At 48.3% G+C, this 19,774-nt stretch overlaps 9 protein-coding genes across 9 annotated transcripts; 6 read left to right on the top strand and 3 right to left on the bottom strand.

Moving 5' to 3' along the window:
* Nucleotides 1–7: 7 nt before the first annotated feature.
* On the bottom strand, nt 8–2,444 carry LY89DRAFT_788955 (protein serine/threonine phosphatase 2C). The gene is made up of 2 exons (XM_018223213.1): nt 2,058–2,444; nt 8–2,007 (listed from the first exon to the last, which is right to left on the bottom strand). The coding sequence occupies exons 1-2, from the start codon at nt 2,104–2,106 to the stop codon at nt 116–118; spliced, it is 1,941 nt and encodes a 646-aa protein (XP_018062952.1). The 5' UTR covers nt 2,107–2,444; the 3' UTR covers nt 8–115.
* Nucleotides 2,445–2,883: 439 nt separating this feature from the next.
* On the bottom strand, nt 2,884–5,001 carry LY89DRAFT_701877 (uncharacterized protein; the record flags this gene model as incomplete). Its single annotated transcript, XM_018217221.1, has 6 exons — nt 2,884–3,016; nt 3,069–3,561; nt 3,612–3,775; nt 3,824–4,044; nt 4,098–4,592; nt 4,642–5,001. 6 exons carry the CDS (start codon nt 4,999–5,001, stop codon nt 2,884–2,886), a joined length of 1,866 nt encoding a protein of 621 aa, XP_018062951.1.
* A 1,955-nt stretch (nt 5,002–6,956) lies between these two features.
* Nucleotides 6,957–8,815, top strand: LY89DRAFT_334554 (iron permease FTR1 family protein). The gene is made up of 4 exons (XM_018206814.1): nt 6,957–7,281; nt 7,332–7,777; nt 7,827–8,025; nt 8,072–8,815. The coding sequence occupies exons 1-4, from the start codon at nt 7,126–7,128 to the stop codon at nt 8,396–8,398; spliced, it is 1,128 nt and encodes a 375-aa protein (XP_018062950.1). The 5' UTR covers nt 6,957–7,125; the 3' UTR covers nt 8,399–8,815.
* A 329-nt stretch (nt 8,816–9,144) lies between these two features.
* On the bottom strand, nt 9,145–10,709 carry LY89DRAFT_711616 (Dor1-like protein). The gene has a single exon (XM_018217913.1). It carries the CDS (start codon nt 10,646–10,648, stop codon nt 9,233–9,235), a length of 1,416 nt encoding a protein of 471 aa, XP_018062949.1. The 5' UTR covers nt 10,649–10,709; the 3' UTR covers nt 9,145–9,232.
* Nucleotides 10,710–10,782: 73 nt separating this feature from the next.
* Nucleotides 10,783–12,554, top strand: LY89DRAFT_691020 (Metallo-dependent hydrolase). The gene is made up of 3 exons (XM_018216213.1): nt 10,783–11,201; nt 11,251–12,101; nt 12,152–12,554. Exons 1-3 carry the CDS (start codon nt 10,916–10,918, stop codon nt 12,374–12,376), a joined length of 1,362 nt encoding a protein of 453 aa, XP_018062948.1. The 5' UTR covers nt 10,783–10,915; the 3' UTR covers nt 12,377–12,554.
* Nucleotides 12,555–12,808: 254 nt separating this feature from the next.
* On the top strand, nt 12,809–14,203 carry LY89DRAFT_334460 (DUF887-domain-containing protein). The gene is made up of 2 exons (XM_018206813.1): nt 12,809–13,371; nt 13,426–14,203. Exons 1-2 carry the CDS (start codon nt 12,895–12,897, stop codon nt 14,026–14,028), a joined length of 1,080 nt encoding a protein of 359 aa, XP_018062947.1. The 5' UTR covers nt 12,809–12,894; the 3' UTR covers nt 14,029–14,203.
* Nucleotides 14,204–14,637: 434 nt separating this feature from the next.
* LY89DRAFT_741943 (uncharacterized protein) lies at nt 14,638–15,620 on the top strand (the record flags this gene model as incomplete). Its single annotated transcript, XM_018220775.1, has 3 exons — nt 14,638–14,862; nt 14,899–15,158; nt 15,314–15,620. 3 exons carry the CDS (start codon nt 14,638–14,640, stop codon nt 15,618–15,620), a joined length of 792 nt encoding a protein of 263 aa, XP_018062946.1.
* A 285-nt stretch (nt 15,621–15,905) lies between these two features.
* On the top strand, nt 15,906–16,988 carry LY89DRAFT_788948 (uncharacterized protein; the record flags this gene model as incomplete). Its single annotated transcript, XM_018223212.1, has 2 exons — nt 15,906–16,109; nt 16,173–16,988. The coding sequence occupies 2 exons, from the start codon at nt 15,906–15,908 to the stop codon at nt 16,638–16,640; spliced, it is 672 nt and encodes a 223-aa protein (XP_018062945.1). The 3' UTR covers nt 16,641–16,988.
* A 79-nt stretch (nt 16,989–17,067) lies between these two features.
* On the top strand, nt 17,068–19,246 carry LY89DRAFT_788947 (uncharacterized protein). The gene is made up of 7 exons (XM_018223211.1): nt 17,068–17,465; nt 17,652–18,016; nt 18,063–18,200; nt 18,340–18,375; nt 18,427–18,566; nt 18,681–18,949; nt 19,003–19,246. Exons 1-7 carry the CDS (start codon nt 17,287–17,289, stop codon nt 19,043–19,045), a joined length of 1,170 nt encoding a protein of 389 aa, XP_018062944.1. The 5' UTR covers nt 17,068–17,286; the 3' UTR covers nt 19,046–19,246.
* The last annotated feature ends 528 nt before the right edge of the window (nt 19,247–19,774 follow it).

Genomic DNA, 19,774 nt, shown 5'->3' with positions numbered 1-19,774 from the left:
CAAAAAAGGGGTATGAATACTTCTTATTCTTTGTCTCTGCCAACTGAAAGAGCAGAAATGTACAACATGATAATCATAATATATACAGAGCCAGCATCTTCTCATATGTACTCACTCACGTCCTCCCTCTCCTAGGATCCAACGCATCTCCTTTCCTAAAATCTCTAACTTCCTTCGTCCCCATACTCCCCATGCCGCCCTCAATCCTACGTTCCCAACCTCCAAGACGGACCACGAGACAGGTAGCATTGTCTCCATCTCGAGTGACCTCTGTACCGAAGCTGACTACATCTCTGGCTCCTTGTTCGGGAGTCTTGGCTTCCTTTACCACGTCGACGATCTCTTGGTCGGTGAGAGTGCCGCTGATACCATCAGATACCAGGACTATGAAGCTGTATTCCGCAGGTGCAAGCTCGATTCTTCGAATTTCGGGCTCGGCTGAGACGCCGATTCGTTTTGAGCGCATGTCTCCGAAAGCGCGAGTATTGGCTAAACCAGACATTCTCTCTTCTCCGAAGGAGTCTGTCACGAATGTTGCTGCATATCTGCGTAATCTTGTGCTTTCGATAGGAGAGCTGGGGTGATGATTCGTAGTCACAGGTTTTGCGAGACCTGTAGCAGTTTCGCAGAGTAGAATCCTGGTATCGCCCACATGAGCAACGACCAAGGTAGATGGTGAAGCAGGATGCCAAAATGGTGTTGGAGTAGGAGTCGAGATTAACGCAATAGAAGCCGTCGAACCACCAAGAAATCGTTTCGGTCCACCAATCTGGTGCTGACTTTGGCGATGAGCAGGTTGGCCTAGAATATCATCCGCGTTCAAAGGTTTGTCGCTGTGATGGTTTTCTGATTCCGGATCTGGCTTGCGAGCTTGTGCTGTCACAAAGTCGAGATCTGCTTTCAAGAAAGCGTACATTAGGACTGTTTCGATAGAGATTGGAACATTTGATGGCGGGTCGTCGAGAGATGATGTTGGTAGGGTAAAGTACTCGGGTCTGAAACGTCGAAAGTATCCTCCAACGGTCTCTTTCCACTGAGCAACCAGTGACTTCTCCAACTGTATTGCTTTGGACTTGTTGGACTCCAACTCAACCGGCACTTCGCTTTCGAGCACGGGGCTTGCTGGTGGTTGTTCCACCTTCCCATCTTTACCACGAACCGGGAGGCTCATCTCTGCCCTGACATCCTCCACATCTTTCGTTTTGATATTATCAAGACTCTCCCTCCCCTTAGTCGCCAGCTCACTTCCACGGTCCTTCTCAGCACTCGGCCTACCCACATCTCTCGCCGTCTTCTTCCCCGTCCTCAAGCTAGACTCCAGCTCAAATTCCAGGGACGACCTCTCCAAATATGTATGCAACTCCTCCCTCAAAAACTCACTACACTCAACCCCACCATGCCCATCAAAAACCCCGAAATAAAACACCTGCGGGTCCCCACTGGCACTATCCGCCGACGTCGCCCCTCCCACATTCGTCTTATTCCCCGACCTTGTCAAACTGATCGGCGCCCTCTTCGCAAAGGCCGGTATCTCCAGTGTCCCAGCTTGGTACGTATCCTCGTTATACGGCCGTTGTCCCCGCGAGACAGAGACTCCGAAGTGATGCTTCGCGCTTCGTAACGGGATGCGGACAACGGTAAGCTCGCGGGACGCACCGATCATGGGCGGTGCTGCTGCTGGAGAGGGACCGCTGCCAGGTGTGTGAGGGGTGGAGGCAGCTCGGGGGAGCTTGTGGTGAGGGCCGGTCGAGGAGCGTGAATCGGGGTGAAGAGAGGAGGAAGGGAGATTTGTTACGAAATAGTCGTGAAAGTGTCGTTTCTGAAAGACGCCATGCTGGATAGCAGGCGTCAGGTTCTGCGGTCTCGGGTGATATCTATGGAGTCTAATCGGTCTAATGGATTTGGTCTGTGAATGTGTTGCTCTGGAAGCTGGTTTATGCTGCAGTGAGGGGCGATAGGCAGGCATTCTTCGCGTGCCGGACATGGTGATAAAAGTAGCGATGAAGTCTATTCTACACATTAGGAAGCTGCTCGGTATGGGGAGTTCAAAAACGTGCCGTATGTATCTGCTAAAGACCATCGAGAAGAACTCCCAGTGCGCACCATTCTGAAGCTAGAGGTTCAGGAACACTGTCCACTCTGGATATCTTTGGCAGAGTGCCAATCGAGATACCAACAATTACAGGACCTCGTGCCATCTGATGCTCCTCAATTCGAAGAACTAAGTCGGGTCGTACTAAGCTCGGTGGCTTTGCTCGTTGTACAGTACATGTTCCAGCTCCGCCAGTTGGATGCGGGGCTGTGAGTCTGCGGCAATTGGGCGATCCTTATTGCTCAAACCAACATAATAGTCGGCGGACGAGGAGTAGACGTGTTTTAGAAGTCGGACAGCAGTTGGGAGCTTGAAGATGGTGTCGTTGTCGAACTGCTGCACCAGCATTCTCCGCATCGGGAGAAATTCGAAGCTTCGGCTCGGACCAGGGGGTGAACTGCATCGTCATCTGCACGGGTCCGGCAAAATCACAACTTTCCACTTTTTGTTACATTTCTCGGAAGAGTAGAGGCAACTCGAAGGCCTTCCAGAATTCAAAAATGGTAGCGTAAACTGACTTTAAATCGCGACTCAAAAACGTCGAACAGATTGACTTGTGCGACTTAAAATCTCACATCACAGCCCAATCTTTGCTGCCCTCATCAACACAGTTTGCGAAGAAGAATTCATAGTTGAAATTCATTTCATTTCATTTCATTTCGTGTTCTCATCATCATGTGTGTAATTCTGTTTGTAAGAAAAAGGCACAATCGAAGCTATAAACACACGATTATGTCTTTGGTATCATTTACATCCCCTCCACCTGTATCTACTGTTCACCGTCCTCATTCTCATCTATTCCGAGACTCCACAGTCTCAGAGACAACAGAGCCACGGCTCACTGGCGTCGTCTCATTGTTCATTGCGGCAATTCGCTTCTCCTCGGCAACCATAGTGGCAGCACCCATATCTGCCAAACCGTACCTGAAAGCAAGTTAGTAAACATGTCGAGGCAAGCAGAGGACTATGAACATACCAGACAATGGTCGCAAGCCCAAGAAGTGCTGCGAGAACACTGAACGTAAGAGCGACAATGCCACGAGGAATAAAGCCGGCAGGGAGGGGTCCAGGTGCAACATTGGCACCAGTCAAGTCCAAGACATCGACGGTATTACCAGCAGCATTGCCCAGGTAAGGAACACCGCCTACTTGGCAAGCGTCAATGTGATCTTGAGGGATAGTCAAGGACTGCTGGAGCTGTAGAGGAGCCTCAACCATTGTGACCATCAAACCTTGATCAACGTGCCATTCGATGTGGCAATGGAAGAGCCAAACGCCAGGATTATCGGCTTGGAAGCGGAGGACGATATAACCAGACGGCCTCAAGACAAATGTATCTCTTCTCATAGGAGTGGCAGGATAGTCTGTTTGGGTGGCGTTGGTGGCGTCAAAAGTGCCCGCATCTTCGACTGAACGAGCAATAGCTTGGAAATTATGGCCGTGGAGATGGAATGGATGCTTTCCAGTATCTAGTAGCAATTAGTACAAGCTTGATCAGAGTGTATTGTGCATGACTTGCCTAGATTGTTGACGACGAGCTCAACAACTTGGTTGTGGGCGAGCACAAACGGATGAGAGAACTCGCCATAGACTGCAGGATTCGTAGCATTCTCACCAGTAGACATCACCGTGTATAGTGTGGGGACTTTTTGCGACACGTAGGTGATGTTATCGAAGAAGGCGCTGCCAAATTGTTAGTGGAAATGGATATCAGTAGACGGAGAGCCTTACTATGGCTTTCCATTGCCAAGATTATCCATAATGACATCCAAGGAGATAGTCTGATCAGGTTCTGCTAGAAGAGCCATCTTATCGTATGGAGTCAGGAAGAAGTCATCGAAATCGTTGAAATCTTCGACCAACGCTGGGGTCGGGAGATCGTTGGACTCATCGTAGACGAGCCAGCCAGTGACGTTCCAATTCAAGCCATCAGGGATAGTGTCGAAGAGGGACTAGGGAAGTTAGGCGCGGATAGCCTCGAGAGAATCTTGTGGATGTAACTTACAGTATCCATGCTGCTGACAATAGCATAGTTCATGGAACTTTCGTTTCTGGTGGTGACCAAGAAGCTGTAGCGCTGTGCAGCACCAAGGTAGATCATCTCGGCCTCAGCAGGGTCAGTGTAGACACCATCAACCTCAACAATAGTCATGTTGTGACCTTCAATCCAAAGGTATTGGCCAGCGAATGCACCAATGTTGACCACTCTAAACATATAAGTCTTGCCTGGCTGAACAGGAACAGTCAGGTTTTGGGTATCATTCATGAGAGCTGCTTGCGGGACAGGCTCGGCACCAGTCGGGTTGGCCTTGTTGATGAACTTGGGGATCCAGACTGCCATTTGGTCATGGTACCAATCAGAGAGAGAAACAACGATCTCTTCATCGACCTGGTCTGCGTATGGAGAATCGGGATCAGTGATAATGAGAGGTGCGCGAAGACCGTCAGGGTATTGTCCCTTGTCATGGGAATGATACCAGTAGGTTCCAGGTTGGTTGACCTATGTAGAATCAGTCGTATTTCTATATTACGTTTCTGCTATCACGTACCGTGAAGTTGTATGTGAACGAAGATCCAGGTGGAATACCGCACTGGGATACTTGTGCAGGTCCATCCATTTCAGTGGTACCATTCATGAACAGTCCATGGAAATGAAGCGTCGTCGTTTGGTTGCCCAGCTGGTTGTTGACGTTGACGATGACTTGATCGCCAACAGTGGCTCTCATAATAGGAAGTGGCCATGCTCCATTGATTCCAATGGTTGTTCTGTCGAAAGCACCATCTGGGTTCGAAGTGACCCAGGTGATGTTGAAGTCGTAGACCACGGTACCATTTGCTGCTTCTACGATTGCGGCGAACAGGAGAAGCAGCACTGATACAATGGGGAAATACGACAAAGAGATAGCCATTTTGATTCAGCGTCGTCGACGACAATAGCTTGGTATGAGGAAGAAGCTGAGGCTGTATTGACTTCGCCTGAGGGCCTCGAGAGGATAAGACCAAGCGCTGGCAAGCTTCCTTCTTCTGGGAGGCGATATCTTGTCTGACAGGTTGCGATGGAGTCCAGAAGTCTCTCAGAACTGGATAATGACCGAGACCGGACCAGAGACGGGAAACCGATTCTTGAGTGGTGTGGACCGAGTGTAGTGGAGACGAACGAGAAGCAGTGACAACCAGAGACTGTGTGATTGAAGGAAGGGGGGGACGTTGTGCCAAAATTGTCGATCAGATAACTGATTAGATGATCTGATTGTCGGAAAACCCTTGCAAGCTAGTTATCAGATGCGGACCTAGCGTCCGTGACTCTTGGGAAAGAATTTGATTTGACGGGGTTGACTCGTGTAGACCCTGGGCGCGGCAGAAATTTCGCGGTCGACGACAGGAAGAGAAGGTGACCCCTCGCGAGAAGTTGAGCTCTTCGTGCCGGAATATGCGTGCGTGACCAAGCTACCAAAGTCCAACGCACAGAAGGGTGTGGTAGCAAGGAAGGTTAATCGTACGCTAGAATTTCTTTGGACCCAGTTGTCTCTGTGGATAGCTTAACTTGACTACTGCTATTATGTAGCCTATCTCCAGGCGCGGGAAAACCTTCAAGGTCAATCGTGGGACTTCTTGGCCGTCAAGTCAAGAGCGTAGAGTTCGAAAAAGAAAATCAATCAAATCTCTTGGCTCGGTTGAAAGCTTCCGAGTTAAGCTCAATTCTGACCCACGGATTATCAGAGGGGTAAAGTTGTAGGTGAAGTGGATGTATGATATCCTAATGGATGTGATGAGGAGATGCAATATTGCATGCAAATGCCCAAGTAGGAGTTTGTACGTCCTTCTTGGGTGGCTTTTACACACGAGTCTAGACCAGCTTCGGCAATTCGTCGAAAGTTTCCCAGCTTAGCTACATGGGGGTGATGCGAGGAACGAGGAAAGTGGTGCGGGACCACCAAGAAGGATGATGATCCTCTTCTCTTGGCCAGCGGGCACTGAGCAGCTTTGGACCTGTTTCGATGCCCAGTCCGAGAATACGCTCCGCTCCGTATGATTCTCGGGTCAAACAAGCAATTGATGCTTGCAATGCTTGTGCAGAGTTGGCGGGCAGCGTTTGCTTTTGTTATCAGATGTCTTGGAGGGAAATGATAGGTCCGTGAATCTGACGCAATCTCAACAAGGAGCAAGAACTGCAAGTTTCTTTGGATGTCCCTTCCAGCCACCACGTTCAGCTTTTCCTGTCCCCCTGCTGTTGTCTTCACCTCTGACTTATCTGATCCGACTGAGTTCTGCCCGATACCGCTTTAAGGAGAGGCGATACCTAATCGGGGTAGGCGTGGTTGAAACATGCGAATCAGCCGCCGAACCAGAAAGTGCGGTGCTGAACCTAAAAATTTGTTAGTGACCTTAGGCCGTCCCGTGTTGATTTTCTTCCTCGGTCTGGTTTTGTCCTGTGCAGAGAATTAAATGATCTTCCACACCCTCGAAATTGTGACTTGATTTAATCCAGAGATTTTCTCCTCCTTGCAAATTCGAGCAGCAAGCAAAGGTGGAGCGAGACACAAACCTGCCTCCTTTTCTGTTGGCTCAAGGGTCGCAAAATCCCCAGCGTACCTCACCTCCACCTCCACTCCTTGATTCCAAGCAACCACAAAAACTTCGTTCCGAACAAACTTTCGACCCAACCATAACCTTGGCCCAAGCCTTCCGATCATCGGCTTAGGGTCATACCCACTCTGCAGGAGTTGCCCAGCAAAATTGCCGCACCACAGATTTCGCACCAGTTTACTAGTGTCGTACGATTTTGAGGGTTGTGGTCCAACGAGCCAGACCTGGACTTGCCCGCTTCCGCTTAATCAGATCCGCCATCTGCATTATCTGATCCTTACTCCATCCACCGACTACCACCCTGGAAACATTCCCCACCCCAATTGCAGGTGTACTCGAGTCCTGTCAGCACTCTCGCCCCGAAAAACTCATAAGGGCCTGGTGCGCTGTTTCCGTCAAGATAGCTTCGACATCAACCACCGATTCCAATATCTCCAAACAACAACATGACCAACCAGGTCTTCGCCGTCCCGGTCTTCTTCGTCGTCTTTCGAGAGGCCCTGGAGACCGTCATCATTGTCTCTGTTCTTCTTGCCTTCCTGAAGCAGACTCTCGATGGCCCGCAACGCGATGCTGCGACATATAAGAAATTGACCAGACAGGTAATATCTCTTTCGTGGCAGGAGGCTTGTGATTTGCTCACGTTGTTTAGGTTTGGCTTGCCGTAGTCGCGGGTTTGGTGATTTGCCTTATCATCGGCGCTGCTTGCATTGCACTTTGGTATACCAAAGGCAAAGACGCATATGGCAAAGCCGAGGATATCTATGAAGGGGCCTTTTCTCTATTTGCTGCTGTCATTATCGGCGTCATTGGTGCTACTCTCCTTCGAGTCGCGAAGCTGCAGGACAAGTGGCGTGTCAAGCTGGCAAAGGCTCTGGAATCGCAGCCGGTCACCATCGGTGGTCGTAGAGCTGCATTCAAACGCTTCTGTGAGAAATATTGCATGTTCATCATCCCATTCATCACCGTCCTCCGAGAAGGTCTTGAAGCAATCATATTCATTGGCGGTGTCTCGTTCTCGGCTCCTGGTACTTCAGTGCCTCTGCCCGTCGTCGTTGGTCTAATCGCTGGATGTTTCGTAGGTTGGCTACTGTACAAGTAAGCTCTCAATCCCAAGACGCAGTACCAACTTCTGACCTTTGTACAGGGGGGGCTCTACGGCCAAACTTCAAGTCTTCCTCGTCATCTCTACCTGTGTCCTGTATCTCGTGGCGGCTGGTCTCTTCTCCAAAGCTGTCTGGGATTTCGAAGCTCAGGCGTGGAATAATGCTGTTGGATCCGATGCCGATGAATTAGGGGCAGGAGCGGGCTCATATGATATTTCCAAGAGCGTCTGGCATGTCAACGTAAGTGGCTCTCCCGTATATAACCAACGGCCCTAACAACACATAGTTTGGTAATCCTGAAATTGGTGGTGGTGGCGGCTGGGGTATCTTCAATGCCATCCTCGGCTGGACCAACAGTGCTACTTATGGTTCCGTCATCTCGTACAACTTGTACTGGCTCTGTGTCATCCTTGGTTTCGTTGTCATGCGATACAAGGAGGTCAACGGTCACTTGCCATTCATGAAAGCCAAGGCAGAGAAGGACACCAATAACTCCACGGTACACGTCGACACTCAAAGTCCTGGTAGCAGCGGTATCTTCGAAAAGACATCCGAGGATAAGAAAGTCGTACAAGAAGTACACACCGTGCCATCGAGAACTATCTCAGAGTAAGGGGATGTAAATGGAGTAGGCGGTATTTCGACATAAACAAAAAGACATGAACATGATGCGGAAATGATTGCATGGAGAACGGCGTTCCGGTCTGGTTTTGTTGGCTGTGCGCTTTAACGCCGGCCTTTTTCGTGCCTTTCAGGCTTTCTTGTGGATACTTTGCTTGCGGTACGTCCTTGATACCAGAAGAAGAAGAAATGAACAGTCTATGACAACTTTGATCTCTCCACAGACATGACTGGTGAAATCAAATAACGGGGTGATAGTCTGAGGAAATCAGGCCGTCGTTTCTTATCTCGTGCAAGCTCTCAGCGCAGACTCTCAAGTGAAGAAGCAAATTCGAACAAACAATACAAGGATAGAAAAGAAACAATCAAGCAAGCAAGAATAAGCCCCGTTAACAGCACCCACGAAGAAGAAAAAGAAAAGTCGTGATGCGTTTCAAAAATCATGGAATTCGCTTCCTCAGAGCTCGCTAGCTCCAATAATTACCAATTCCCTCGCTCTGATTGGCCGAACGGCCTCGCTATTTGCAGCCGGGCCCAAGTTCTTTGCTCCGAGCTACGGGCTATTTGAGGTGTGTTTTAGGTCCCGGGGCTACGGATTCTGGGGTCGGAGATTTTATGTCTTGGACGGACTTGGGAGTGGAGGAGATTCGGGACCGAACTACTGTAGGTTTGGAGCCTTTCTCCACTGTGAGAAAGGGTGCACATGCGAATGAGGTTTGATTAAGCTTTTACTGTTAGATCTCTGGGAACTGCTGCATTTGACCATGTGGTTAATCCTTGCTCGTTCTATTCTAGAAATATATCTTCTCTATCTTGCTCAGACCCACTAGCCTTCCCTGGCACCAACCATGAGTTCCAACCTTCCGGCCAAGACTCTGTGTTTGCGGATAACCTCTACCCACTCATCCTCAGTCTCTTCATCGCCTTCGTTTAGGAAGGCGAGGATCATGCTGAAATCTCCGCCGAGTCGTCCTAGACTGCCGGCGCAGTACAGGACTTGGGTTAAGAGACTGTCTCTACTGCTTCTATCCCTCACGTTTGGGAGGTATTTCCGCAGAGTATCTTCCAGCATGCCAACCAACTGTAAGGGAAAACTGCCCAAGGCACTTGGTAATGGCATCAATGGATCCTCCTCGGTCTTCTTCTCTTCCCTCCCTAGACCCTTCAACAGAGCTTCTTCGTGGTTCGTAGCTGGAGGGAAAATACTCCTGTACATAGAAATGATCGCGAAACTCTGCTCTCGAAAGATCTCGATGTATCGCTTCAGATACCGCTCGGTCTGCTGCCCGCCTTCCCATTTACTCTTTTCTTTCCCTCCAACTGTGTCTGATAACCGTAACGTTTCTTGGTCTGCGAGTTCGCGTAGGGGTTCGAGAGCTCCTAGCATCTGTTGTAGATTGGCCAGTCTGCAGACTAAGAATAGTGACCCGAGACTGCCTTCTCTGCTTCCTCCTAGCCCTCCGTGATGCATGTTCGTGCTTGTAGTGCTAGATGAAGGAGATGGATCTAATTCGGGTGCTACTCTTCGTAACCAGGATATGGTCCGCATGGCACTGGCTAGTTTGAGAGAATTGGTCTTCAAGCTTGCAATCAGATTTGTAGCCATGTCCTGCATAGCCTCCTCGGACTGCTTTTCCACGCTGGAGATCAGCGCTGAGTCTGGGTATAATGCATGGAGACGCCTTATATGAGCATTGAGGTCCAGTGCTGAAGCGTAGTTCAAGGTAGCAGTTGAGCTGCTTGTGTTCGTAGAGGCAGATGCTGTGTTTGAGTTCGAGATGGCGGACGAGAGAAGAGTGGGTAGGTCGAGGATGTCGGATAGTCGATCGATGTTACGGGAGAGAAGTAAGGCTTTTCGCCGTCGGTCGAGAAGGGCATTTTCTGATCGTGTATTGTAGGTTTCGCTGAAGTGGATTGCGGCATCGTCGAGCTTGGGGAGGGCGTCTCGGAGAGATGCGGTGGATTGAGCGAGGGCTGGTAGAGTGGTGGAAAGAGTCGATAAGTGGGTGGAGGAATCGATGATCGCTTTGTGAGAGCGTTTCGAGAGTGCTTGGAGAGAGAGGAGGAGAGAATGTGTGCTCTGCGAAAGTGATTGTGGTTCTGTACTAGAGAGTGAAGAGAGGGGCAAGGTGGTCAATCGATTCAAGTAAGCACTCGTAGTTGGATCCTTGGACGATGGTGCGGGCCGTGGGGATGGTGCATCAAAGTAAGGTACCAGTAGTTCGTACAATGGGTCTGCCATTGTTCACAATAGCCTCTGATGAGGTTGCATAGAGAAATAATTGTTAGGCCAAGCAAGTTCGCTTAAAGCTCTCGCGGGAAGGAAGTCCGCTTTTAGCTTCATTTTATCCTTTTCTCCCCGCTCACATGTCGTAGGTTTTTTTTCATGATATGATATTTACATCTTCTGATTATCGACCGCGTTCTTGCGGCTGCTGCCCGTGTGGTTGCATTCTCATTTTGAGACTTTAAATTTCTACGGTTACTCACGCAAAATATCTTGGCCAATATGTCGTCATGCAGCTATGCCTCTTCGACTGACAGTGCGGAGCTGAACTTCCAAGGAGTATATATTGCTGGAAAGCCCGAGAATGTCCAGTATGATGTATGTTGCAAGCAAGGTGTGATCACTTCCATGACGGAGTCTCAACCTGATCAACCTTACGGCGGTCTTTTGGTCCCTTCTCTGTGCCATCCTCACATTCATCTCGACAAATCTTACCTTCTGTCTCACCCGAAGTATGCAGATCTGGAGATTGAGAAGGGAGACTTTGCTGAGGCAATGAAATTGACAAGTGGGTTGATTTCGTCGTCTCCTAGTCCCCTATTCTCATGACTTTGTAGGCGAAGCCAAAGCAAGATTTGATCTTGAAGATCTCATGGAGCGAGGACGAGCTTTGATTCAAGAAAGCATCAATTTCGGTGTAACGCACATGAGAGCCTTTGTCGAAGTCGATTTGGGGGTCAAATTGAAGTGTCTCGAAGCTGGTCTCGCCCTCAAGGAGGAGTTTTCTGATCGATGCCATATTCAAATTTGTGTTTTCGCCCAGGATCCTATTTTCTCCTACAGGGATAGCGGTAGAGCCATGCAGAGAATGCTCGAGAACGCTGCAAGCAAACCTGGCGTTGAGGCATTTGGCAGTACGCCGTATGTCGAGTCAAATGGTGATCTTCATAAGCAGATTGCCAACATTGAGTACGCAATTAAGATAGCCAAGCGGTACAAGTTGCACCTGGACTTTCATATCGACTACAACTTGGACCCAAACAAGCAAAGCATGGTCATTGAAGCTCTCAGATTGCTACACAAGATGAACTGGCCCTCGAACTTCAACTACCCTACTTACAGAACCATCATCTTTGGCCACTGCACTCGACTTACACTCTTCACAACCGAAGAATGGGAGCAGCTGCAAGAACAAGTTCGCGGACTGCCTATATCATTCGTTGGACTTCCAAGTTCTGATCTTTTCATGATGGGTAGACCGACTGAGAAGGATGAGGGAAGCCAACGGGTTCGAGGTACACTTCAAGTTCTACAGGTCATCAGAAAATACGGCATGAATGCGGTCATTGGTGTGAATAACGTTGGAAATGCCTTCACACCTCAAGGCTCGGCAGATCCACTTGCTCTGGCCAGCTTAGGTGTGGGTTTGTATCAAGCAGGCACGAAGCAGGATACAGACTTGCTATTGGTGAGTTGGAGAAGCCGAAGGATTGCATGATGGCTGACTGATCGGTGTAGCAATGCGTCTCGAATCGTGCTAAGCTGGCAATGGGCATCGTTCAATCAACTCCATATGAGATCGATATTGATGTCTCTGATCCAGCAGAATTTGTTGTCTTTGGGAGTAAGTTAAGCACCGGGTCAAAGTCATTCAGGGCCAGAAGGACGATTCAAGATGTCGTTTACGACCCAGCACCGGATAGAATTACCGTATACAACGGCGAAGTGGTCAGCGAGCAGTAAAGCGGAGCCTGCTGTGCCTAGAATTTGCTGGTAGGGCTGTAATTCTGACTCACGTGGACGCCTGCTCCCACCAGTACCTAGTTCACGTGCATATATCAGGCTACAAACGGATTGGGGTCAAGACGGTCATTCCGTGCAAGCAGCTGTATGGCTCGATGTGTAATAAATGGCACCGTTGAAATGTATAAAGATAGCTGGTCACCCGCGAAAACGATTTGTGAACTGCAAACATCAAAAGTTACATGTTCGTCGTTCACTGGACCCCCGGTTCAGAATCCTGGTGTCGGCCAGCCCAACAAAATTCCGGAAGCGGTTAGACGCGTTCAGTGCATCAGCTTGCGCTTAGCTTGGCTCTTGGGTAAATCCTCGACTTCGTCACTCTGCCTGCAGACTCCTCGAGCTGTCAAACCTGCAGCACAGTCACATTGCGCACTCCTCGTGCTGGGAGTGTGTGCTACGATAAGGAATAAAATTGACCTCCCGTCCTACATTTTCCCTCCTCACTATCTCCGACCAAAATGCGCGATCCTATACCTTGTCCCCAGTGGCTTGCCGAAGCTGTATCTCCTCTTGCTCAGCGACTGTCTTTCCCAACTCTTCCTCTCCACATTCACGAAGTTATTGGATCATTCTTTGCCTACTCCTTTATCAACATTGTCGTAGCACCATGGATTTCCAATATCCTCTTTCCAGTCAGATATCCGAAATTATCGTTAGACCGGAAAATCAACTGGGACGTCCATGTTGTTTCATTGTTCCAGAGTACCTTGATCACCTTCCTGGCGCTATGGGTCATGTACGTCGATGAAGAGCGAAGTAACATGGATTGGCAGCAAAGAGTTTGGGGATACACCGGGGGTTGCGGTATGATTCAAGGACTGGCCGCGGGATACTTTCTCTGGGATTTGATGATTACGATCCAACATGTCAAAGTCTTTGGATTTGGCATGCTCGCCCATGCTATCAGCGCCCTCCTGGTGTTCTCTTTTGGTTTTGTATGCAATCTACTTCTGCTGCCCTGATACATGCATGCTAATGTGCTATTATAGAGACCATTCGTAAACTTCTATAGTTGCACCTTTATCCTCTACGAAATGTCCTCGCCGTTCTTGAACTTTCACTGGTTCTTCGACAAACTTGATATGACCGGCTCGAAGGCACAACTATACAACGGGCTCATGCTGCTGTTCACATTTTTCTGCTGCCGTCTATGCTGGGGAACATACCAATCCGTTCGTGTATACCAAGATGTCTGGAGGGCTCTTCACCACCAGCCGGCTACAACCAGCATTCATTTCGATGCCCTAGGCAATGGAACAGCGTCTGCTGCGGATGCTGCTGCAGGCAAAAGTGCAGTTCCTCTCCACAATGACATCATGCGCTTCGCGGGCGAAGAGTACGTTCCAATTTGGCTGGCTTTTACATACTTGGGTAGCAATGTTGTGCTCAACACCCTGAACTTTTATTGGTTCACGAAGATGATCCAAGCCGTCAAGAAGAGATTCACGCCTGCAAAGGACCACAAGAAGAGAGAGGAACCTATGGTGACTAGAAGTACAGGGGCAAACGGGAAGAGCAAAGTCGATATCGATAGCACGGAGGTTCGACAACGACATGTAGTGGTGGATGAGTCTATCGAGGCAATCTCTTGATGACAAGAATGGAGTTCCTGGGCACTATCAAATACGGCTAACAGATCATCAAGGCGAACCGGCGTTGGTAATGACAGTTCTATTAGTCCGCGATCCCTCTCTTCGATGATCTCGTGCTGTACATCGCATGCCTCTTTCACAATGACGAGCTGTCATCGGAGCTCAGGTACGCCTCACGCGGCACACCTCGGTCCGAACCCTTGTCTGAATTTTTTGTTGGGAAAGTTTCCAGAATGGACTGCTTGCATGCATCGGATGCAAAGCTGCATTCGGGAAAGTCCTCCGAGTGGATGCGGGGTAAGCCTCAGTCACGCAGGAGATTCGTGCCATACCATTGTGTGCCTCAGGAATGAACTCTACCCCTATTTTTATTTTCCTGGCTGTTTTCGCTTGTCGAGTTGGTCATAAAATAGTACTTGAATATTATTCTGCTTGCGTCCGGGTCGAGTCGCTTTGTCTGATGTTTTCATCTAAAAAATTGTTGTTTTTGTCGCTCTTGAATTGCACATATGTGATATCTTGTTCATTTTTATTTCGCAGAGTTCGTCATTTTCATGATCTTATAGACGCATACTAGTACATTCATAAGTACAGTATCGATCTTCCATTATGGGCTTTCGAAGAGGAGGGTTTCCAGTATCCGAGGTGTACAAAAATAGTGGCAGAGAAGACTTAAACCTCTCAAAATGCACTAATATTCCTTGGTTCTGGGAGCCACACTTGGACCTATTTCCTCAGTGGCTCTGGCTCTCAGACGACTGGATAGCAGCCGACCAAGTCCCCGAACCGCCCTCACTGGAATGGAAGACTGATTCGGGCCAAGATGCCGCCGATGTGTGATCGGCATATATCGAGGCTGTTCAGACTCAGGATGAAGTACCGTCATTGCAACTTGCCCCATGGGGAGGAGTCCCGGATTTTCTCCCTCAACCACCCGCCGAAGGATACATGTACAATCACAATGGTCCTTTTGTCATTATTTCAGACCCGACCTACAGAGGCCTCTCAGACGCCAAATTGGAAATTGTACCTCCCGGACCCTTCTGGATCGGAGTCAATGTTCAAGATAGTCGGTGCATGCCGCTCTCTGCCGGTGTCTTTGTCGGCTTTCGCAGAAATGGTCGTCCACAGTACGTCAAACTCTGCCCTTGTTTTGCATTGATTTTCACCGAGATCTTCGGGATCATTAGGGGCTGCTTATCCCAAAGCAATATGTTTCGGCTCCTTCGAACAAGCTTTTCGGCTTTTATAATTTTATCAAAAGCGCACACTAATTTATCTACAGGAAAAATCCTTGGTGGTGGGAGTGTGTGTATGCCAAACTAGATAAAAGAGGACGTGTATTTCTTCATGCTTATAACTACAACTATCTGGGAATGCCCCTCACACCTCTTGATAACTACAGGTTCCGACCAAAACAGCGAGATGTCATCTGGATTGCGAGTCTGGCAACGGCTACGAGGCAGCAGATACAAAAGTATGTCACCCAAGGGACACAACACTGGGATGACAAGGGTGTTCTCTATCATGGTCATGGCTGGGTTCGTAATGAGCTCAGAGCGGCTTTTTTCTTGCCTCCATATAGGTTTTGAAAGTCATTCTTAGTATGCAATCTCAAGATTGGACTGGTTTTTGAAGCGTCATTCCTAAACTTGACTCCGAGTTTCTTTATGCAGTGTATCCCATTTTATTGTCCTGGCTGTTTTCGCTTGTAGAGTTGGTGAGTATGTGTTTGAAAGAATTCAATGAAATTGTGCTGTTTGCGTCCATGTGGAGCAGTGCTTTATTCGATGCTTTCATCGCGACACTGAATAAGTTCGAGCTCAATCACATTGCAGTGACCCATACTTTGCTGTCTTAGCTATCAAGCGATCAACATGAAGGCCAAGAAAGTCCTCGCGAAACCCAGAAAGCGACAAAAGGGCGGATTTCCAGTAGACAAAGTTCTTCAAAAAGCAGGAAGAGATCTTGAAAATTATCCCAATCGCTTAGATGTCAATCAGCCGTGGGGTTGGGAGAAACATTTGGATCTGTTCCCTCAATGGCTCTGGCTATCAGACCAGTGGATAGAAGCCGATGAAGTCCCTACTGCACCCAATCGGGAATAGCAAGTCTTCTGGTACAACTCGTCTGATAGTGAAGAGCAAGCAACATCAGATCTTTGGGTACAGTACGTTGAAGCAGTTCAGAGCCAAGAGGAGGTGCCATCACTAAAATTGGCTCCGTTGGGCGGAATTCCAGATTTCCTGAATCAACATGAGCTGGAAGGGACAATGAAGTACCAAAATGGCCCATTCGTCGTTGACTATCTGGATGGAAATCAGCAGCAAGTTGCTCCCGATGCCTTGCTAAAATATATTCCTCCAGGAAGATTCTGGATCGGTCTGAACGTACCCGACAAACGCTGTGTTCCACTCGGCGCCGGTGTCTTCATCGGGTTTCGCCGGCTCGGCCGTCCAGAAAAGAATCCCTGGTGGTGGGAGTGCGTTTATGCTAGATTGGACAAGAGAGGCCATCTTTACCTTCATGCCTATAATTACAATTATTCGGGCATGCCGCTTACATCTCGAAAAAACTACAGAAGTCGAGCAAGAACGCAGAATGTCATTTAGATTGCTAGCTTGAGAGATGCTACCAGAGAGCAGAGAGAGAATTATGTTGCTTATACCAAATCGAAGTGGGATGGTAATGGAGGGTGGGACTACCACCTTCATGGATTTGAACGGAACTATCTGAGGTGGTCGTTCTTCATCCCTCCGTATCGGTTTTGACACTGTTCTCGAGTTGTCGTTCTATTATTATATTTTATCGATCTTACAATGACTGCTCTGAAGCTTGACTCTGATTTCTTTTGTGTAAATCTGCGTACTCAATCAATGTTACCACACAAATAACTTTAGATTGCATAGAAGCACATCATAATGGCTTTTCGTGTCAGCGAATCAATATAATATTTTGATGCTACATTCAATTGTTCACTTGAAAGATTTTCCTGTCAATCAAGACTGGACTGTCTTTCCCTCGTCCCCTGTCTCAATCTCCTTGTCGTCTTCTTTCTTCAGCTGAATCGAACCTTTTCTTTGTTCGGGAAAGACGGGGAGTCGCAACAGGTCAATTGTCAATGAAAGACTTGAAAGAGAGCCGAGTCCGGCCATTTTCTCATGAAAGCGGGTCTTAATGTAATAAACTGAGAGTCCTCGCGAACCCCGCTCCTATAGTAATCCTTTTGAAACGCCAAGTAATCGATCACTTCGCGCGATGGCGATGTCAACAGCAGCTTCAGCGGCCGGTGCACTTCCAAATGGGCCTCCCAGCCTAGGAGGTCCGGGCGCAATGACAGACACGGCATTTAACAGCCGCCAGCGTAGAAATGGAGTTGTGGCTGGTTTTGAACAACAAAATTGCATTGGCCCATGGATTGTACCTGGTCGGACTTGGTAAGCCTGATCCTACAACTCTTTGCTGTCATTTTGTACGGCAACTCTGGGGCCCAGAAATTGAGATATCAAGGCCAAATAGATGGTTCTCCTTTACAGGCTCTTGATAAAGCGCGTAGCTAGCGAAGCTCTAAGCATCTATCAGCTTTACCTGTTTGATTTACTCGCTGCTAATTTGTTGTGTAGTGTGCCAGAACCTTGGCCTGCGGCCCTCATTCCACCTAACACTCCTCTTGACCACTTCCAAAGACCATCGTTACTCATGGTGCCCTGCCCTTGGCCTGCGCGTCCGGTGCTGGCGCCAGTGGCGCCAGCGCCATGGCCTACGAGAATCCATTTGAAGAAAACGAAACTTATCAATTATCCATGTGATGCAATGGTAATACCGACTGATAACACGATGCTGATAAATAATACCTCGAATCTCTTTCAAGCCGAATGGTTGACTCTTGCAGATGATCCTTTCGTACCTGTGGGAACGTTAGCGACTGGGTTCCTAGCCGCAGCTCGTCCCGCAGGATTGCCCCAACTGACAGCACAAGCAATGCCACGTAAGCTTGAAATCCTCAAAGGTAGACTGCAGCTGATGAGATCCAGCCTTTGCTAATAGCCGCCTGAATACGATGCACGTCCTTGTACACTGTGAAGTTGATGCTATAGTCGCCCAAGCTGCAATTCCAGCCCATGTTTACCCGCCTGGGATAGGGACACCGATTCAAAGAGCCGATTATCATCGTAAGCCTATTCTCATTTAGATTTTGCGCGCGGTGCTGGACGTGGCAAATGTTATTTGTCTATCAGCAAGCTCTAGCTTAGAGATATCAAATTTGCAAAATATTTCCCAGGGAATTTGCAATGCTAATTTGTTGGACAGTAAGACAGTGTTACTATATAGCTTTGAGGGAGGCGTGTAAGTGCTATGCTGAAACTTGTCAAACGAGCCATGCTGACCATCGTAAAGCGAATCCAACTGTACTGCCTGGTGCGGCTGTTAATATTGCGGCATTATCTATTGCGAGTATTGGCGGGATTGCCCAAGTCTGGCCTGCTGTCCGTACTATAGCTATCCCAATCATGGGTATAGGTACACCGGCTAGAAACGTACGTCTTTGATGCTCCACAGGAAATTAGGGAGCTGGATTCTCGGAATAAGATTCCAGAATACATTGGCCGCTGTGCCCTTGGTCTCACAAGCTCATACTAATTCGTGAATAGGGCTACGGCTTCGACAGGGCTGCAGATCAAGCAGGCAGGGCTTTGAAAGAATGGTTTTGGCCCACGTTGAATAGTGAAACCGTCCAAGGTCTTGCTGCACCCGCTCTCCTGGTGGAGAGGACTCGCCGCAGACAGCAATTCGATGACATTTTTGTGTGCATTCCGAATGGCACTGGTGCAAGGATCGATCCCCCACAAGCAACCGCTGCACTAGATATATACCGTAGGCCGATGGGAGAACTAACACATGCCGCCCATCAAGCGTTTTTGTAAGTGGTTCTCTCAATTTCTCAATGGCCGCTTGTTATTAACAAATTTGTAGCAAACATCTCCGCTGCCCAACTTGTAGCAGGGGGAAATTTTGATCAAATAGTAAGAAAACGTCTATTGTGCTGAATTTGATCTGAGACTTGCCTGTTTTAAATGTACTTGAATGTAGTGTTGTGTCGACTGTGGAGTCATGGCTATTTTATTCTAAGAGAGGATGTTCGCGAGACGGTATAATCATGCGAGGCGAAGTGCAAATCGGGGGAAGGATTGTGTTAATATTATAGTCATTTGAGTATTTCTAAAGTCGGTTTTCGTAATTCTATTTTATGGCAACAACGAACTCTAGAATGACTTGGAATGTGGGATCGTCTCTTTGCCCCGCGATTCGTGAGGTACCCTTATTCGGAAGTGACGTGAACAGGATTCGGCCACCTGGAGCTTTTTCTCTCATGCTCAATCTAACATCCACTTTCCAAAGCTCTTCAAACTTCAGCCTTCCTTGATAGCGAGTTGATACGCAAGTCCGCGTTGCCTGACTTGATGAAATGGTCAAGTTAACACAACACAAGGTATCGAATCTCGTGGCCATCAATAGCGAGTGATAGTATTTGTAGTCAGACACAAGATCATTAGAAAAGAAAACAGTGGTTCAAATATCAACATATCAAACACCAAAAAGAGTACTAGACTCGCCGAATACGAAAATGTAGTTTACTCTATGTGTTCAAGACGTCTTCGGATTTTTATTCCTACATTCATTTGCGTTCGGAGACAAATCTTTATGTACGAACGTATGGCAACTCAATGCACCGAGCGGATCCTAT

Source organism: Mollisia scopiformis (genome assembly GCF_001500285.1).
Source record: "Mollisia scopiformis unplaced genomic scaffold LY89scaffold_32, whole genome shotgun sequence".
Taxonomy (NCBI): Eukaryota; Fungi; Ascomycota; class Leotiomycetes; order Helotiales; family Mollisiaceae; genus Mollisia; species Mollisia scopiformis.
This window is presented reverse-complemented; position numbering and strand designations above follow the sequence as displayed.

Coding starts and splice junctions, on each gene's coding strand:
- LY89DRAFT_711616 (XM_018217913.1), bottom strand. CDS start 10,648: ATGGCAGACCCATTGTACGAACTACTGGTACCTTACTTTGATGCACCA.
- LY89DRAFT_788955 (XM_018223213.1), bottom strand. CDS start 2,106: ATGGTGCGCACTGGGAGTTCTTCTCGATGGTCTTTAGCAGATACATAC. Junction 2,008..2,057: donor GTCTTTAGCAGATACATACG/GCACGTTTTTGA, acceptor TGTGTAGAATAG/ACTTCATCGCTACTTTTATC.
- LY89DRAFT_334460 (XM_018206813.1), top strand. CDS start 12,895: ATGCGCGATCCTATACCTTGTCCCCAGTGGCTTGCCGAAGCTGTATCT. Junction 13,372..13,425: donor TGGTGTTCTCTTTTGGTTTT/GTATGCAATCTA, acceptor GTGCTATTATAG/AGACCATTCGTAAACTTCTA.
- LY89DRAFT_788947 (XM_018223211.1), top strand. CDS start 17,287: ATGGCGATGTCAACAGCAGCTTCAGCGGCCGGTGCACTTCCAAATGGG. Junction 18,376..18,426: donor TATAGCTTTGAGGGAGGCGT/GTAAGTGCTATG, acceptor ACCATCGTAAAG/CGAATCCAACTGTACTGCCT. Junction 18,567..18,680: donor TAGGTACACCGGCTAGAAAC/GTACGTCTTTGA, acceptor ATTCGTGAATAG/GGCTACGGCTTCGACAGGGC.
- LY89DRAFT_691020 (XM_018216213.1), top strand. CDS start 10,916: ATGTCGTCATGCAGCTATGCCTCTTCGACTGACAGTGCGGAGCTGAAC. Junction 11,202..11,250: donor TGAGGCAATGAAATTGACAA/GTGGGTTGATTT, acceptor ATGACTTTGTAG/GCGAAGCCAAAGCAAGATTT. Junction 12,102..12,151: donor AGGATACAGACTTGCTATTG/GTGAGTTGGAGA, acceptor TGATCGGTGTAG/CAATGCGTCTCGAATCGTGC.
- LY89DRAFT_334554 (XM_018206814.1), top strand. CDS start 7,126: ATGACCAACCAGGTCTTCGCCGTCCCGGTCTTCTTCGTCGTCTTTCGA. Junction 7,282..7,331: donor ATAAGAAATTGACCAGACAG/GTAATATCTCTT, acceptor CACGTTGTTTAG/GTTTGGCTTGCCGTAGTCGC. Junction 8,026..8,071: donor AGAGCGTCTGGCATGTCAAC/GTAAGTGGCTCT, acceptor AACAACACATAG/TTTGGTAATCCTGAAATTGG.